Source organism: Macaca thibetana, chromosome 6 (assembly GCF_024542745.1).
Source record: "Macaca thibetana thibetana isolate TM-01 chromosome 6, ASM2454274v1, whole genome shotgun sequence".
Lineage (NCBI taxonomy): Eukaryota > Metazoa > Chordata > Mammalia > Primates > Cercopithecidae > Macaca > Macaca thibetana.
Window position 1 is genome coordinate 175,162,911 of NC_065583.1, and position 18,892 is coordinate 175,181,802.

The 18,892-nt window shown below is 49.1% G+C and overlaps 2 protein-coding genes across 2 annotated transcripts in view; both read left to right on the top strand.

The window, feature by feature from the left end:
* Positions 1-15,482, top strand: part of LOC126956206 (peflin-like) — a 40,407-nt gene extending 24,925 nt beyond the window's left edge. Inside the window, 1 exon segment of the mRNA XM_050793013.1 lies at positions 12,656-15,482. Coding sequence (XP_050648970.1) covers positions 12,656-12,933 — 278 coding nt within the window. The 3' untranslated portion in view covers positions 12,934-15,482.
* On the top strand, positions 6,817-9,916 carry LOC126957421 (uncharacterized). Its single transcript, XM_050795273.1, has 2 exons — positions 6,817-7,750; positions 8,729-9,916. The coding sequence occupies exons 1-2, from the start codon at positions 7,219-7,221 to the stop codon at positions 8,968-8,970; spliced, it is 774 nt and encodes a 257-aa protein (XP_050651230.1). The 5' UTR covers positions 6,817-7,218; the 3' UTR covers positions 8,971-9,916.
* Positions 15,483-18,892: the final 3,410 nt, after the last annotated feature.

An 18,892-nucleotide genomic window follows, 5' to 3' on the forward strand; every position in this document is an offset into this window, starting at 1 on the left:
TGATTGTGGAGCTAGAGACCCACAGAGGAGATGGTGTTCGTGTTTCTAGTTGAGGATCGTGGAGCTGGAGATCCTCGGAGGAGCCGTTGTTGGTGTTTCTCATTGAGGGTTGTAGACCTGGAGATACAGGGTAGAGCATTGTTTTCTAGTGTGTGGGTCGCGGAGCTGGAGATCCGCAGAGTAGCCCATGGTGGTGTTTCTTGTTGAGGGTTGTGGAGCTGGAGATACAGGGTGGAGCATTGTTTTCTAGTTTGTGGGTCGTGGAGCTGGAGACCCGTGGAGGAGCCGGTGCTGGTGTTTCTTGTTGAGGGTTGTGGAGCTAGAGATACAGGGTGGAGCGTTGTTTTCTTGTTTGTGGGTTGTGGAGCTGGAGACCCGTTGAGGAGCTGGAGTTGGTGTTCCTAGTTGAGGGTCGTGGAGTTGGAGACCCATGGTGGAGCCAGAGTTGATGTTTCTAGTTGAGGGTCGTGGAGCTGGAGACCTGCCGAGGAGCCAGTGTTGGTGTTTCTAGTTGTGGGTTGTAGAACTGGGACCCGCGGAGGAGCCGTTGTTGGTGTTTCTCGTTGAGTGTTGTGGAGCTGGAGATACAGGGTGGAGTGTTGTTTTCTAGTTCGTAGGTTGTGGAGCTGGAGACTCGCGGAGGAGCCAGTGTTGGTGTTTGTAGCTGAAGGTCGTAGAGGAGGAGACCTGCAGCGGAGCCGGTGTTGGTGTTTCTTGTTTAGGTTGTGGTGCTGGAGACCTTCGGAGGAGCCGCTGTTGGTGCTTCTAGTTGATGGTCATGGAGCTGCAGACCCGTGGAGGAGCCACTGTTGGTGTTTCTAGTTGAGGGTCGTGGTCCTGGAGACCTGCAAAGGACCCGCTGTTGGTGTTTCTAGTTCAGGGTCTTGCAGCTGAAGACTTGTGGAGCAGCTGGTGTTGGTGTTTCTAGTTGAGGGTTGTGGAGCTGGAGACCCACGGAGGAGCCATTGTTGGTGTTTCCTGTTGAGGGTTGTGGAGCTGGAGATACAGGGTGCAGCGTTGTTTTCTAGTTTGTGGTTTGTGGAGCTGGAGACCCGTGGAGGAGCTGGAGTTCGTGTTTCTCGTTGAGGGTTGTGGAGCTGGAGATATAGGGTGGAGCATTGTTTTCTGGTTTGTGGGTCGTGGAGCTGGAGACCCGTGAAGGAGCCAGTAGTGGTGTTTCTCGTTGAGGGTTGTGGAGCAAGAGATACAGGGTGGAGCGTTGTTTTCTAGTTCGTGGGTCGCGGAGCTGGAGACCTGTGGAGGAGCTGTTGTTGGTGTTTCTGGTTCAGGGTCTGGAGCTTGAGACCCACGGAGGAGACGGTGTTGGTGTTTCTCATTGAGGGTCATGCAGCTGGAGTCCCACAGAGGAGCCGGAGTTGGTGTTTCTAGTTGAGGGTCGTGGAGCTGGAGACCCACAGAGGAGCCGGAGTTGGTGTTTCTAGTTGAGGGTTGTGGAGCTGGAGATACGGGGGGAGCGTTGTTCTAGTTTGTGGGTCGTGGAGTTGGAGACCCGCGGAGGAGCTTGTGTTGGTGTTTCTAGTTTTGGGTTGTGAAGCTGGAGACCTGCGGAGGAGCGGTGTTGGCATTCCTATTTGAGGTTTGTTGATCTGGAGATATAGGGGGGAGCGTTGTTGTTCTAGTTTGTCGGCCCTGGAGCTGGAGACCTGGGGAAGAGCTGATGTTCTAGTTGAGGGTCGTGTATCTGGAGACCCAGGGAGGAGCTGGTTCTTCTGTTGTGTAAATCTGAAGGTCGTCGAGCTGGAGATCCAGGGAAGAGCTAGTGCTGAGGTTCAAGTCTGAGAGGCTCGGAGCTTGAGCCCCTGGGAGGAGCTGGAGCTGCCACTGTCTTAGGTTGTAAAGCTGGAGACCTGAGGAGGAGCTGGTGTTGCCTTTGTCGTGTGAGGTTTGTGGAGCTGGAGACCCAGGGAGGAGCTGGTGTGTTTCTAGTTGGATTGTCATGCAGTTGGCGACCCAGGGATGAGCTGATGTTGTCCTAGTTTGAGTGTCGTGGAGCCAGAGACCCACAGATGAGCTGGTGCTGCTGCTGTTTAAATCTGAGGGTGGTGGAGCTGGAGATCCGGGGAAGAGCTGGTGCTGTGGTTCAAGTCTGAGGCTGTCAGTGCTGGAGCCTCCAGGAAGAGTAGGTACTGCCACTGATATCTTAGGTTTTGGAGCTGGAGACCTAAGGAGAAGGAAGGCTGGTGTTGTAGTTTGAGGTTCGTGGAGCTGGAATCCTGGTCAGGAGCCAGTGATGCTGTTTAAGTCTAAAGTTTGTGGAGCTAAACATGCAGCTGATGTTGGAGAAGGAGAGAGAGAGAGAGAGAGAGAGAGTTACAGTACCCCACTTGAAACTGTACATGTAGCTGAATCCCAAGCAAGTTAAGCCTGGGAGCTTCTCAGTCCTCGTGATCATTACATTCCTTTTTCTTTTATACAGTTTGGATTTGTTTTCTGTCTCATGAGACAAGAAGACCCTGATTAATACCCTCAGGAATTGAAAAGCTTAAAAAAAACTAAGTGATTTTGCTATAATCATAATAATAGAAATTAAACTATGATTATCCTGACAGACAAAATCAGACACCACACACAATATATATCTTTTCAATCAGTTAGTAAAATAAAATATAAATTGAAAAATAGACCCATGCAAAGGTATAAAAAGTTATTTCTTGGAGAAGCGATGGATGACAGAGATTAATCTGAGAGTTACTATTAATGGAGAAACTTAGAACTTACCATTTTTCCTGTGAGGTTTCGGTGCTGATACTGATACTCTGTGAGTTCTGGCTGCTGAGTCCGTTTGCACAGCCTGGCGATGCAGCAGGTTCACAAAAGGGCCCTGTCCCAGCTGCTCCTGCTCCACTATGATGGTGCGGCCTCTGCTCTGTGTCGTGAGGGGAGACCAGGCCTTTGATCACAAGCATATCCATGGTGAGGTTCTGTGGATGGAACCTCATGGATGTTCCTTCCTGATGTTCATCGGCCATCTTGCTATTTAATGCATCTTGTTTATAACTGTCTTCTAAATATTGAATAGAAATAAAGCATTGGTACAATATGGGTAAAATATAAAGAATATCGACACATTGGACACAGAGGACCTCCACCAAGTTTAGGGAATGAATCTGAAGAGACATAACTTCAGATGTTCCCTGGAGGCCCTGCCTGAGTCCCAGTCCCTTCCCTTCTCCTACAGAGGGAATCACTTCCTGCTTTAGTCTTTATTGTTCCCGTACTTTTCTTCACAGTACGTTTCTTTCACCGCGTATGTGTACATCCCAAAAAATATGCCATTTAGTTTTTGAACTTTCTGTTTTCTTTTTGAGGCAGGGTCTTGCTCTGTTGCCTCGGCTGTAGTTTTGAACTTTGATGTGAGGAAATTCTCCTGCGTGGCTGCTCCTATGCTGCATGGCTCTGAGCATCTGCTCAATGTCTGTTTTTGTCTTCCATTCTCCCCCTGAGACCCACCCACACTGACGTGGTTCATTTTCATTGTGTGATCTCCCATCTCCGTTCTCCCTGAGGCCCACCCACACTGACGTGGTTCATTTTCATTGCTGCGTGATCTCCCATCTCCATTCTCTCCCTGAGACCCACCCACACTGACATGATTCATTGTCATTGCTGCGTGATCTCCCGTCGTCTGAGGGGAGCACGGGAAATGTCTTCATTTCCCTGTGGGTGAGTGTTTGGCCAGGTTGGGGCCCTTAGGACTGTGTTTTGCTAGGAACGTTCTTGGGCATTTCTTTTTACACACGTGCAAGTTTCTTCGGGTCAGTAGCTTTCAAGTTTTAAAATTTCATCCCAGGTAAGAAATATAATTTTCCTCATAACCCACAACACACCCCCTTTCATATACAAGCGTAACAAAAATATATTTCATAACCATTCTTAGCAGTGCCTGGTGTTCCTGCTACTCTCCCTTCTCCCCAACACTGGCATTGATTGGGTTGTGGGATTTCTGCCAGTCTGGTGGGTGTCACATGATATCTCCCCGTTGGGCTGAGCCCCTCTTCGTGTTTTCATTAGCCGTTCCTCCACATTTCCTCTTCTGTGGAGGGCCAGTTCAGCTCTTTTGCCCAGTTTCTGTTAAGTTGTTTGAATTTTTGCACTTTTCTTTTATTATTCCAATTATTATGTTTTTGAGACAGAGTCTCACTCTGTCACCCAGACTGGAGTGCAGTGGCGTGATCTCAGCTCACTGCAACCTCCACCTTCTGGGTTCAAGTGATTCTCCTGCCTCAGCCTCCTGAGTAGCTGGGATTACAGGCGCACGCCACAACACCCAGCTAATTTTTGTATTTTTCCTAGAGATGGGGTTCCACCATGTTGTCCAGGCTGGTCTGAAACTCCTGACCTCAGGTGATCCTCCTGCCTCAGCCTCCCAAAGTGCTGGGATTACAAGCGTGAGCCACGCTGTCCAGCCTGCCTTTTTCTTTTTCAAAAGGACTCTTTATAGATTATACCTATTCATTCCGGTGACTATCTGTGTGGCAAGCATGGGTTTGAATCCACCAGGATGAACATGGAGGATCTCCTCTCTGGTGGCAGAAGAGACAGAAAGGGATAGGAGGGGAGAGAGAATCAGAGCCAAGAAGAGGCTGAGTCAGGTGGGGGTTGCAGGCTGCTGTGAGGACTTGGCTGCTTCTCTGAGTCGGGTGGGATTAGCAGGGGATTTAAACAGAGGAACCACGGGATTTCCCCTGTGCATTTCTGCCATGGTTGGCTCAGCTGAACACACCTCTTGAACAAGACTTGGCCGTGGACACCCAGAGGCCCTTGGGTGAGGGTTTACCTCCTGGCATGGCCACTGACACATCCACGTTTGGCGCCCACACGACTGGGCGGCCCCGAGACCTGCTCTGCCTGGGCTTCCCCTTGGTGGCATTTCTCAAGTTTGTCCCCTCTCAAGTCTGCCCCATCCGGAAAACCAAACACCTCTCTCTCCTACATGGAAACCCCCGTCAGAACCTCCCAACTCACGGCATCCCGTCAACATCACAGTCCCGACTTTCCCACACGGACAAGCTCAGCACCTCCCAACTCACGGCATCCCGTCAACATCACAGTCCTGACTTTCCCACACAGACAAGCCCATGGGACCCCCTGATGGGCCAGGACAGCGTCAGCACTAAGACACGCCCTGAAACTCACAGAAAGAGCGGACCAAGAAGACGGGAACTGCACAGGGCACTGAGAGCTGCAAACACCCAAGATACTGTCAGAGACGGAAAAAGGTATGGCCGTGGCTGACACAAAATGTTACTCAACATTTATCACAGGCCTAAATGGAGAACATAACAGTATAAAACCATTAGATAAAAACACAGGGGAAAATTTGTATGGCCTGGGGTTAGGTGAAAAGTTCTTAGACATGACACCAAAGGCATGATTCATAGAAGATTGACAAATTAAATTTAGTCATAATTTAAAATTATAATTCTATAAAGCAATATAAAAATCTTAAAAGAATGAAATGCAAACTATGGGCTAGAAAAAAAATACTGGTTAATCACACATCTCACAATGTACTGGCACGCAGAATATACGAAGAACCGTCAAAACTTAACCATAAGAAAGTAAAAACCCCAGTATTAAAGAGAAGGCAAATATTTTAATGGAGCCCTCATCAAGGAAGGTATAAGGAGGGCATATTGCCCGAGAAAGAGGCTCAACATCATAGAGATGCTGGAGAAATGCCAGTCAACAGTACCTCTGCAAATCTATTAAAATGGCTAAAAACAGACAAAAACCACGGGCCAACCCAGCTTCTAGTGACGATGCAGAGGAACCGGGACCCTCATAAGCGGCAGTGGGAATGGGAGGGATCCCGCCATGCTGGAACGTGGTCCGGGAGTTTCTTATTGAGTTAAGTACATCCTTACCACGTCATCCAGCAACCCCACTCCTGAAATTTCCCCCAAGAGAAAACTTAAACGTGCACACACAAACCTGCACTCAAGTGTTTAGGCCTCATTGCTCATTGCCAATAACTGGAAGAAAACAAATTGTCCATCGGCAGGAGAAGGCGTGAACCAACGCGGATGCTTCCACACAGGGGGCACCAACCAGCAGTGGAAACATGCACCCCAAATGCCCCAGGTCTCCCAGGCCACATGCCCGGGGAAGGAAGCTAGTTTCAGTGGGCACAGGCCGAAGGATGCCGCCACATGACACCTTGGAGAACACAGTGCTACCGTGTTGGGAAGCAGGGCAGTGGTTTCGAGGGGCTACGGGTGGAGGGGCGAATGGAGGCGCTCTCTGGGGCAAAGGCTGAGCACCTGCACCTCACTGTGGGCTGCGGCTGAGAGGCTGTACAGCAGACACTGGCTTCAGTTCATGCAGACTGAAGGAGGAAGGCGCCCACAAGTCAAAGACAGAGGGTGTCACCTCCATGAAACAAAAACATTTAAAAAAAAAAAAAAAAACTCCTAAAATTAAGTATTTCTTAAGCACGTTGGACATTGAGTTGACACAATCTGCCTGGGAGCATGGAACAAACCACCGGCTTGGCGACCCCGGAGGGACAGGGTGGAGGGTTTAGACCTCAGTTGAAGGGCTCAGTACCTGGCTATAGGAAATAACAGATTTCAAAAGCGGCAGGGAGGAAATAATTTCTGCTGATGAGGTTGCATTTCCCCAGATAGCTGGCAGAGTAAATTAAAGCAATATTGTAAAACAATGCACATCTTGATGGAATCTCAGGATCACAAGGTTGTGTTGAAAGAGATTTGAACATGTCCAGGAAAGAAGACAAATGAGCTGAATCTTGCAGCTGCCCTTCAATGGGGGAATGGGCCAGGTGGCCACGATTCTCCGTGACATTGCAGGAATTCTCCTGGTTGGATCCTCAGGAGCCTTTTCTTCTTGTCCACACTCACCTTTGGGGGTTGGTGTGGGTCCTTGGTAGTCATGACTGCACTCGGGGCCGGGGGCCTGCTGAGGCTGCTCTCCATGTTTCCAAAATGCAGGGGTTTGTTCCAGATCCTACTGCTCAGCACACAGAAAGCCAGTCACTGAGACGATGGTTACTGCCAGTGAAGAAGGCATGCATCAGGAGCTGCAGGCTAGGAGATGGGAGGTCAGCCTCAAATGCATTTTCCTGACTGACTGTATAGCAGGGAAGAAATGTGACTATGTGTAAGGAAAACAGGAATTAGGGGGAGAGAGGAAGAGGAGTTGGTCAGGAGGAGGCAGGTGGCTGATCAGACAATCATGATGGGTGAAGGGTTTGGTGTCTCACTGACCAGATGCCGTGATCTGCTGAGTCTCTGTTCCTTCACACTACCCGGGAGGCCTGATGGTCAGTTTCCTGAGAAAGGAACTCAAATAAGACACGTCACGTTCTCAAGTTTCAAGACCACAAGGATCCATTTCTATGTTATTCAGAGAAACCATGAACATCAGTTCTCTGGGACAATCAGGTCAGTTCAACACCAGACCCGATCTGCCATGACGCCTGCTGCTCAGCCCTTAGATAAAGTCCAGAATCCAGTGTCCTCTCTCCAACCCCAGCCTGGTCCCACACCCACACCTCCCCGCTACGCCCTGGGCCTCATTGCTGTCCCGCCGCAGAGGGGTCAGGGAGCTGCACACACCCCGCGTGCACCTGGGCATGTGGCATATTTCAGATGCACCTGGTGTCACTGTTCGCACAAACCTGAGTGGGAAGAGATCCAAATGCTCGTTCACGGCAGATGGATGAGGACGTCCCAGCAAGTCCCTCAGGGGAGTCAGCCAGCGCAAGGTGAGGGAGGGACCTCCAGAGACATGAATGGGTCTCAGACAGTGTGTGAGTGGACGAAGCAGCAAAAACACACACTGCTAGTTCAGTCAGTTCTGTTGAGCTCAGAATAGTCCACATCATGTTGATGTTTCTAACCTGGGGCTCACATTCTTCATTCAGAATATGGCAAGGACTTTAGAAGTCATCTAAAGTATCAACAATTTGAAGTCCTTTAATACAAAAAGGTATAGAATATTACCTTTGTCACATAGCAATAGGAAAATGAAAAAAGAAAATTGACTTATGTTATTTAATGGCTAGGAAAATATTCTTAAAAAGGTATCTCAAGCACAGGTGAATCTAAGAAATGACCAATTTCATTCTTTACATAGATAAATATAAGGTTAGATCCCTATAAATAAATGAAGCCATTAAGGGTAGAGTCCCACAGATCACAGAACTGACCCAGCATCCAGCTCTGCTCACGATTTCAGGGAGTAATTTCCAGGCACAGGTCGAGCTGGAGAAGCTGGGGACCCTCGTGGCCCCACTGTCTTTCCTGCCTCACAGGGTCTCTGAGGGGTGCCTGGAACATTTCCTCTTGGGCTTTGAAGATCATTTCACTGAAACACGACATTTTCCAGGTGCCATGGGCCTGAGCCCAGAAACTTCACCTGCGACAGTGGCTCCCCAGGAGTGAGCACCAGGCACTGTCAGGGGTTCTCTCCCAGCACATTTACAAGGACTTGATGGGTTCTTCTTCCTTCAGGAGCAATCCCAGTGGGCAGAAGGAGGGGACGGGAGACCTGGCAAATGCTCCTCCCCAGCTCTGTTCCGAGATCCATGGGGCTCTGGCAGGCCTGACGTCTCATGCAGATGAGGGATTAGGGTTCCTCCCCTGCCTCGCTGCTCTCAGGCCCTCATGGCACCCTCCCCACCCCCGTGCAGCCGGCGGACCCTGCTCCCACCCAGCTGTTCTCAGGACTCTCATCCTTCCAGGACGACACCCTACCTGGAGCGCCCGTTCCTGTGGCGCCCCGAGTCCTGCACTGCAGCATTCACCCTGTCACCTCCATGGCGAGACCGTCACCTCCATGGCGAGACCATCCTGGAACCGTGATCAGCCCATCGGTGTCATCCACTGTCTTCCTAGCCTATTTTCTGTGCTTGTTTCTCGTTCCCAAAACATCCTGAAATTACAAGAAATTAACTTTTTTCAAGTCTCTGTGCTTCTGAAGTAGGTTTGCCTTAATATAACATTGATGTATTTTTAAGGGGCATTTTTAAAGCTGTACTTTAAGAAATATTTCTTACATTCTTTTGAAGTTTTTTTTTTTTTCTTTAAGATGGAGTCTCACTCTGTCTCCCAGGCTGGAGTGCAATGGCGCGATCTTGGCTCCCTGCAACCTCCACCTCCCAGGTTCAAGTGATTCTCCTGCCTCAGCCTCCTGAGTAGCTGGGAATTACAGGTGTGCACCACCATGCCCAGCTAATTTTTGTATTTTTAGTAGAGACGGGGTTTCACCATGTTGCTCAGGCTAGTCTCGAACTCCTGACCTCATGATTCATCTGCCTTGGCCTCCCAAAGTGCTGGGATTACATGTGTGAGCCACCACGCCTGGCCGGTTTTTTTGTTTTGTTTTGTTTTTTTAAATCAAATACAGTTGAGGCTCTCTTGGAGATCCCACATTAAAAAGAACTGAGACAAATCAGATCTCAGAGGCAGGACAGTGCCCTGTGAAGCACATGTCCAGTCCCATCACTGTCCTTCCCTCACGTGGGCCCAGGGATGTGGGTGATGGTATTTGTTGCCCCGGTGATGGAGCAGATTTGATCTGCCTGTGTGGGAAGGGGTTAACTCAACAGGCCTGGATTGCTCAGACCCTGCACGTTCCCAGGAAGGGCCCTTGGCTGGCTCCTGGGAACTGAGCTCTTGCAGTGTTCTGACTGATGAGAGAGACTTGAGCCATGTTGCACTACTTTGCCTGGGTAGTTGACCAACAAGGTGATGGATGGCAAACACCTGCTTATCCTGTGGGTGGCTGGAACTTCCCTGACTGACCCCCAGGTTCAGGAGAGCCTCCCTGGTCCGCACCACGGCACTAGCTGTCCCAGCTCCTTGCTGGAGGAATCCAGTGCACCCTGTGTGACTCCGCTGGGAGGGGCTCTGGAAGCACCTGGCTTCCCCAGCAGTCCTTTCCCTTGGCTGGTTTAGTCTGTACCCTTTCAAGTTGGAGGGTGGTCTCAGGGACCCCCATGCAGTCTTTCATGCTTGCTTTCACCAGAAACTCACCTTGGCAGGGCTTCAGGGGAAGGGTTGGGATTTGGTGACAAGTGACTCCATGGCCTGGGGCCAAGCACAGCATCTACTTAGGTTTTCAGGCGGATGCCCAGGTATGTCTAGCACCTAATGTAACTGAGGCATGAAATGTCTGTGCGCCACGATGCTTCAGCTTGTTACGGGCAGTTAGGCCTTGTGGTGGTTCTCTCTTGGTTTCTCTCTTGGTTTCTGTGGAGAAGCCAGACCCTGCTGTGGTTGGCAAGGAAGGTGAGTGGAGATAGCAGGAGTGTCCATCCCTCAGGAGCCCTTTCTAGTGGAGCGGCTGCCTCTCTCTGATCCTTGATTCATCCCAGGGCAACCTCTGCTCTCCTGGGCAGTTCTTAGAATACTCCAGAAGACCCCAGTACAGCTGTCCGGTTCCTCCTGGACCCCAGCTCTCAGGAGTGCACCATCTCTGCACTCTCCATGCGCGCCCATCCAGACGGCACCTGAGCTTCCCCATGCCTGCGCTGCAGGGTTAACATCTTGCTTGTGTTTTAACCTGTGTTGCTTTGGTTTAAAACTTGTTTGGCCGTGTTTTTGCTGAGATGGCCCAGAGAAGCTTCTACTTATGATCAGGACACCTCACAGTGCAGCCTTCACTTGAGGACTTAGGTCTCATCCAGGTCCACACAGTCCAGGGCCACGGACGCAGAAGACAGAGGAGAAGAACCTCAAGGCACGAAGACAGAGTATTGATTGCCCAGGAGGCTTCCAGGGGCTTTGGCTCCTGGGGCTTCTTGTCAGCACTGGGTCAGAGCAGGTCACCCTTGTGTGCAGACACTAGGTTCCTGTACACAGCAGTGAAGAATGGGGGAAGACCAGATGGATTTGGGTGAGGCAGGGATGCTCCTTGGTGTTTAGAGTTTTCCTCTTTCTTTGCCTTGTGGGTTCTCTGTAGCTTATCTTTGTTTTTTGTAATACTAGTTTCCAGTAATTCTGACCTTTCCGAATACCTTTATATACATATGCCTGCCTACTCTCCCTCCAGCTACCTGTAAAGCCTGCAGAAACGTATTCCTGCAGATTATCACTCTATTCAGCTTAACAGATGCTCGTGGAGTGTTGCTGTGTGTGTGCCACGGGTTCAGGGTTCAGGTGCACCTGCCTTTGTGGGAAGAGCACAGCTTCCCTGCATAACTGCTGGAGGGTGGGATCTTCCCAAGGGGAAGTTGGGAGGTGCTCAGGCAGAGTAAATGGATTTAACTTCTGGGCTGGGAGAACATGGTACCCCCGTGGAAGGCTCCCTGAGGAAGGAAAGGAAGGAGCTGGAGGGAGGGTATGTGCGTCTTAGGAGGGGACGCACTTCAGGTGAGAGCAGGCATGGCACTAGGAGGAGCCCCATGAGCCCAGAGTGATGACTCGTAGAGGCCTAAGGGACCGTGCCAGCACCAGAGTGATGACTCGTAGAGGCCTAAGGGACCGTGCCAGCACCAGAGTGATGACTCGTAGAGGCCTAAGGGACCGTGCCAGCACCAGAGTGATGACTCGTAGAGGCCTAAGGGACCGTGCCAGCACCAGAGTGATGACTCGTAGAGGCCTAAGGGACCGTGCCAGCACCAGAGTGATGACTCGTAGAGGCCTAAGGGACCGTGCCAGCACCAGAGTGATGACTCGTAGAGGCCTAAGGGACCGTGCCAGCAGACCCCACCGCCCGTGCTCCACCGGGAGCCTGACATTGTTCTCTGAGATCGGGGGCTGTCTCTGTGTGCTGCCCAGGACTGTGGCAATTTTGTGCATAGAAAAAACAACTGTGTGTCTAATACAGATGGGGTATGAGGAGAGCCACTGGTCTTTCCTGACATTAACAATATGTTTAGTTCATTTTCAGTGAGTATGGAAGTTATTGAAGGTACAGATCACTCTGAAAATAGGCTCTTGTGTGTGAAGGTCATCAGTGAATCTTCACCCTCATAGTTGGTAAATGGTTGTGAGCGCTCAAGGGTATCAGATTCTACAGCGAATCCGAGGATAGCACAGTCTTCCTATTCAGTTTCAGGGAAAATCATATAAAGCCCAGACCGTAATTTGTCAGGAATGTTTGCAGTGTGGTGATGGATGTCTTCACCGTGCTTTGGGATGATTGCTGAGGGAGAACGGAAGGAGGGGTCTGGTACTTGCACCTTTCGGTAGAATTAGTGTGAATGCCACAGCGACCGAGCTGTGCTCAGGTGTCTGCCAGCAGTGGTGGCCTTGACGATGGTTTTTCTGAAATGGGAATTTGTGAAGTTCTCTAACAAAAGTAAGTGCGAACTTCTTAACTTGGCTGGTGGCTGCATCCTTGAAAAATTCCGTGTGTAAAATGATACAGAACCATTTCTCAGTTATCTGTTAAATAAGAGTGCGCATCCAGCCACGATGACTGTGGGTGGCCATGGAGGTCTGGCAGGCCATGGAGGACTCCCATACTCAGCAGGGTGTGACCCCACCAGACAGTGCTTTGGCTCCTCCCAGGAGTCACGGCAGCTGACACGTCACCTGGAGTGTCTAGAAAACCACTACCCTAGAGCCCCTACTGCCTTTCCCGGGGCCTCCAGCTATAGATCAGGAACTCACTGTCCCACAAAGATTTTCCTTTTACTTTAACTCCTGTTGTTTGTTTTCAGGCACGTGGACTCCCTTTAATCCAGTGACTGTCAGGTCGATCATATGTAAGTATCGGCAGACGGACACGCCTGGGCTTCTTTGTATCCGACCCGCTTGGGTACCCACTTGTGTTTCCTTTGTCTGTGGGTCCGTATCACTTTCCTCCCTTCTGGAATACCACTTAGATGAGCGTAGGCCCTTTCATCCCTCTCCCCCCGTCTCTGTACCTTTTCATGTCTCTCCGTGTCTGTTTGCTTTATTCTTTATTCTGATTATTGTTAATGTACTGTTTGTTTAACCTATCCTTTCAGTTTCTAATTCTAAAGATGACATATATTTAAAATTTCTAAATTATTAGTTACTTTCACATCTGGGTGTTTCTGATAGACACTGCTTATTTATTTTTGTGATTCCATCCTTTATTTATTCAAATATTTCTTTTTTTTTTTTGAGACGGAGTCTTGCTCTGTCTCCCAGGCTGGAGTGCAGTGGCCTGATCTCAGCTCACTACAACCTCCGCCTCCCGGGTTCAAGCAATTCTCCCGCCTCAGCCTCCTGAGTAGCTGGGACTACAGGCATCTGCCACCACTCCCAGCTAATTTTTGTATTTTTAGTAGAGATGGGGTTTCACCATATTGGCCAGGCTGGTCTCGAAATCCTGACCTTGTGATCCGCCTGCCTCAGCCTCCCAAAGTGCTGGGATTACAGGCTTGAGCCACCACGCCCAGCCGTATTCAAATATTTCATATGATAGTCTTCAGTTTTAAGAACATGTTTTTATTGAAAAGTGCTAGGTATTTGTGACGTGGAGCTACTTGACAGTGTGTTTGAAGTCCTTGGGAGGGTGGTCTATAGCTGATTGTTTTTCCTGCTCAAGCCCACACAGAGTAACCAACTTCCTTGATGTTTCTGTAATTTTTGTTTGTTTTGTGGGTCCATGTGTAGCCTTAATGTGAGGGTCTGCATCATTTCTTTGGGTCCAGGGTCTCCCCAGCTGTACAGGTAGCCGGGTTTTTGCTTGTTTCTTTTAAGAGACAGGGTCTCCCTGTGTTGCCCAGGCCTGGTCTGGAATTCCTGGGCTCAAGCAATCCTCCTGCCTCAGTCTCCCAAAGAGTGGGGATTACAGGTGTGCACCCCCATGCCCAGACGGTAGCTGGGGTGGGAGCTGCAGCTCCAGGGGCAGGCAGGTGTTCAGGAGAGTCATTCTGTGTCTCCATCCCCCGTAGCCGGGTGGGAGCTGCAGCTCCAGGGGCAGGCAGGTGTTCAGGAGAGTCATTCTGTGTCTCCATCCCCCGTAGCCGGGTGGGAGCTGCAGCTCCAGGGGCAGGCAGGTGTTCAGGAGAGTCATTCTGTGTCTCCATCCCCTGTAGCTGGGTGGGAGGTGCAGCTCCAGGGGCAGGCAGGTGTTCAGGGGAGTCGTGTTTCCATCCCCGCCCCACTTGATTTCTGGAAGGTTTCCTTTGCTGGGAGGTGCAACCCCCTTCACTCCTCTTTAATATGGAATCCCAGGTTCAGTTCTGCCTCACAGGGACCACGGCAATGTGTCTCGAGGTTTCCCAGGGCGGCCTGGGGCTTCTTCCCTCACCTTCCGTCCATGCGGGTGTTTTAGTCTTGTGAGGATTCCCTGAGTTCCCTGAGGAGCCCGTGTGTGGTAAAGTGTCTGAATTGATGATTTTAAAAAAATCTGTGCCGTATTTGTGCAATAAAATACACAATGAATAACTAATGCTCATAGGAAAACATGTTAGATGTTGTGAAAGGAAACTCAACCTTGGAGACCCAAAATCACTAAGCTAAAGGGAAAAGTCAAGCTGGGGCTGCTGAGGGCAAACCCGCCTCCTATTCTGTCCAAAGTCACCCGTCTGCTCACCGAGAGAAATGCGTATCTGAGTGCCTCATCAGGAGAGGGTAACCGGCAACTCAAAAGAATGAAACCGTTTGTCTCTTACCTGCCTATGACCTGGAAGTCCCCTGTCTGACCTTCTCTTCAAGTTGTCTCACCTTTCTGGGCTGACTGAACCAATGTACATCTTACACATATTGATCGATGTCTCATGCCTCCCTAAAGTGTGTAAAAGCAAGTGGGCCCCGACCACCTTGGGCCCGTGTTGTCAGGACCTCCTGTGGAGGCATCACGGGCGCATCCTTAAACTGGCAAAATGAACTTTCTAAAAAATCTGAGACCTGTCTCAGATTCATTTCTCTCAGTGAGCAGTGAACTCAACCAGTCCCTTTCAGCTCTAAGACCATGTGTTTTCTAGGTCAGGAGAGGAAACGGGAGGAACAGGAACGCTAGAGGGGAGAAAGCATGGAGAGATGGGAAAAGCACGGAGAGAGAGATGGGGAAAGGGGAATCAGGAAGACTGCGAGAAAAGAGGGGAAAGCAGAATGACAGAGGAGGTGTGAAGAGAGAGAAGCCCACTGGAGCGCTGAAACACTGAATAGTCTCCCAGGGGAGCTACTCAGGGTAAGAATTTCTCCAGGGACTGCTCTTTCAGGCAAGCACAATTACACACATTTCTATGTTATATTAAGTAAAAATCTAGTAAATGGCCTGGGCACAGTGGCTCACACCTGTAATCCCAGCACTTTGGGAGGCCGAGGTGGGCAGATCACGAGGTCAGGAGATGAAGACAATCCTGGCCAACATGGTGAAAACCCATCTCGACTAAAAATACAAAAATTAGCCGGGCATGGTGGTGGGTGCCTGTAATCCCAGGTCCTCAGGAGGCTGACGCAGGAGAATCACTTGAACCAGGGAGTCGGAGGTTGCAGTGAGCCGAGATTGCGCCACTGCACTCCAACCTGGCGACAGAACAAGGCTCCGTCTCAAAAAAACAAAAAAAATCTAGTAAATAAGTGATCAGGACAAAACTGGCTTCTCATCAATAAATCAATCAATGGCGCTTATGAAGTATTCATACGTCTGCCTCTTCTTCTAGACTACACTAGGGGCTGGTTAACGCTCCTGTGTGCAACAGAACCTCAAACACATCATAACACACCTTTGGAGAATCCTTACAAGAATGCCAAGTTAACAATTATCTCTCACCACACTACCTCAGCAAAAAACCAAGAAGAAAAAATAAAATATTCTTCAACCCTTTTCAGGGACAGAAAGCATCATTTCAAAAGTCCAAGAAGGGGAGGTAAGAATTTCAAAAGTGAAAGTTATGAAAGGCTATAAAAGCTAGAGATGAGTCTGAAAAACAAATGTTAAATGAGTCACTTCAGGGCCTCTCCCAGCCTCAAAGCCAATTAATTATTACATTAGTAAGAGTAATTTTTAACCTTCCAATCCACTCACCCTAGCCACAGGCAACAGTAGCCTCTCCAAGTGTTGTGGGTTTTTTTTGCAGGCAAGTGAGCTTTTCACATGGCAGCCCCTTAGCATTGGATGTGGACCTGCCCTGTCTTTCACCAAGAAGCAAGCACTGTGCAGATCACTGAGTCATAAAAACCAACTGCTCTTACCAGCCTCCTCTTCCTCTACAGCAAAACTTCTAACCTGAGACATGGAAGCATGTAGAGGACTACGTGCTGGCAAACCAGGCGTTCCCAATAAGTCCTGCTCTTGCAAACGAAGCAGGGTGTTCCTTCCCTGTAAACAGGGAGGACAAAGGAGCCAGCTGCAAACAGCAGACCCTGGGGGCTTGTTTATGTGTAAATATCTTGAAAATCCAGAAAGTCAGGGAAAGGTCAGAAAAACAACAATGTGTCTTGTAACTTGGCAACATTCCACAAACTGTATAAAATAAAGCAGAGCCCGCCATTCGAGGCAGCCCCATGTTTGTCTTGTCTTGTGTTGTCTTGTGTGTTCATTCCTTTGTTTAGGAAACACGCCAACAGAAGCAGATAAAAAGCCTCTACGTAAAATGTATCACTACAGCTAGAGGGCAGTTTTGCCTTTCTTCCATTCAATTACTCAGTCTCTCATGTTCCTAAATGCCAGCCCAGAACCATGGAACCTGAAGAAACACAAAACGCACTCCTCTGCATCAGTGAATTGATTGTGTGGTGGAGATATAAGTCTGCATGTGACTGACAGGTCCCCAACGTGGTGCCAAGTCAATCTAAACTAGAGAGAATTTCTGGCCAGGCCAAGCAGAGATTTCCTAGATGAAGTCTCCCAAAGATTGATTTCCTAAACATTAAACATCACTGGTTTTCCAAAACTGGTTTTCTTTCTTTTTTTTTTTTTTTAACCCTGTTGCCCAGGCTGGAGGGCAAGTAGTGCCATCTCCATTCACTGCAGCCTCGACCTCCCAGCTCCACTCACTGCAGCCTCGACCTCCCAGCTCCACTGATCTCCCCACCTCAGCCTCCTGAGGAGCTGGGACTACAGGTGTGCATGGCCACGACTGGCTAATTTTTCTACTTTTTGTAGAGACAGGGTTTTGCTGTGTTACTCATGCTGGTCATGCGATCTGCCCACCTGGGCCTCGCAGAGTGCTGGGATTACAGGTGTGAGCCACCACACCCAGCCCACTGGTTTCCTTTACACCCGTTCTTTTCTCCCATCAGTCCTTATGAAAGCACCTGAAACAAGGAACCGCCCCCCCGACTTGAGAGCTGCAAAGCCTTGAGAGGGAACTTAGTTATTAAAACCCACCCCACACAAAATGCTTCGAAACGCCTTGGCTGACTTAATCCTTGCAATGTGCTGAGGTTAAGTATGATTCTCCATCTCCTGTGAACAGGAAAACTAAGGTTCAGAGGTTAAGTGATTTGCCCACGGTTCACTGCATGGGATAAAACTCCGCTGTCCCTGACAGGTCCCAAAGTCACGGCCTTCAGGCTCCCACATCATGCTGCCTCCCTCACCGGGGCTCCACACTCTCAGCCTGGAAAACATGAATTTTAAGAAAACCATGACTTACGAAAAGCAGCCAGTCCCAGCTTTGGACCCAACAGGGCATAATTCCATCTGCTTCCATCACCACCATCTGCCCTGGAATTAGGCCGGATATTCCAGTTTGGGGGATCATTTAGGTTATTCATGGAGATATACCTTGAAGTAAAGAATAAAAACGTTAACTAGTTTTATTCAAGAAATGTTTTTCAGTTTTAACTATGTGCTGCACAGCACTGAGGCCCTACGGGATTCAAAGAAGGAAAAAACAAGACCAGGGTCGGGCATGGTGGCACACACCTGTAGTCCCAGCTACTCGGGAGGCTGAGGCAGGAGAATCGCTTGAACCCGGGAGGTGGAGGTTGCAGTGAGCCAAGCTCACACCACTGCACTCCAGCCTGGCGACAGAACGAGACTCCGTCTCAAAAACAAACAAACAAAAAAACCAAGAACTTAGATGAAAGTGACTCACAATCCGGTTGGGGAAAGTGGAGAAAACAGACATGTCTTAAGCATCTGAAGTGCAGGTAGAATCAGGTAAGTTCTCTAGTACAAATATGTTTAAATGTATGGCTGCTGCAATGGTTAATTTTGTATGTCAACTTGACATACCATGAGGTGCTCAGATACATGGTTAGCATTATTTCTGGGTGTGTGTCTCTAAGGGAGTTTTTGGATGAGATTAGCATTTGAACCTTTAAACCAATTTCTTACATCTCTCCCCTCTATTGGTTGTTTCTCTGGAGAACCTCATACAGTTGTATCAAACATACAGAATCAATTCGAAAGAAGTGGGCTCACACCAGACACTTTCATATGAGCTAGAGTTTGAAGAGTGAGCAGCATTCTGACAGGCAGAGAAAGAAGGAAAGGGTCTTCTGATCAGAAGGAAGACTGTGAGGAAGGCAGGGAGGGGTGATGTGGTGGGGAAGGTGCAAACAGTGCTAGAAGCTTCTCAGGCCTCCTGGTGTGGTGGTGGTGAATGTAGAGATGACAGAGCTCTCTGCCTCAGGCTCAGCATGCACCCTCTATAGCAAGGCTGGGGGGCTAACGTTAATAAGAATTTACTAATTTACTGAGTACCTACACGAGGTTGCACGTTTTCACAAAGTAGAGTCACTTTAAATTTGTTTACATGTGACCTCCGCAAATACACACGATTACAAAATAGTCAAGGGATGTATAATAAACAAGAAATCCAATCCAATTTCTGAAAACTTTTCATGGGATTTTCAACAAATACTTAACATCTAAAGATAGAAAATTATGATAAGCAATAAAGGTATGACAAAAATATGTCTCAGAGCTTAATACTAAGGGGTTTGTGGTAATTATAGAATTAAAAAATTAAGGCCAGGCGCGGTGGCTCACGCCTGTAATCGCAGCATTTGGGAGGCTGAGGCAG

Coding starts and splice junctions, on each gene's coding strand:
- LOC126957421 (XM_050795273.1), top strand. CDS start 7,219: ATGATGGGTGAAGGGTTTGGTGTCTCACTGACCAGATGCCGTGATCTG. Junction 7,751..8,728: donor GGGGAGTCAGCCAGCGCAAG/GTGAGGGAGGGA, acceptor TCATCCTTCCAG/GACGACACCCTACCTGGAGC.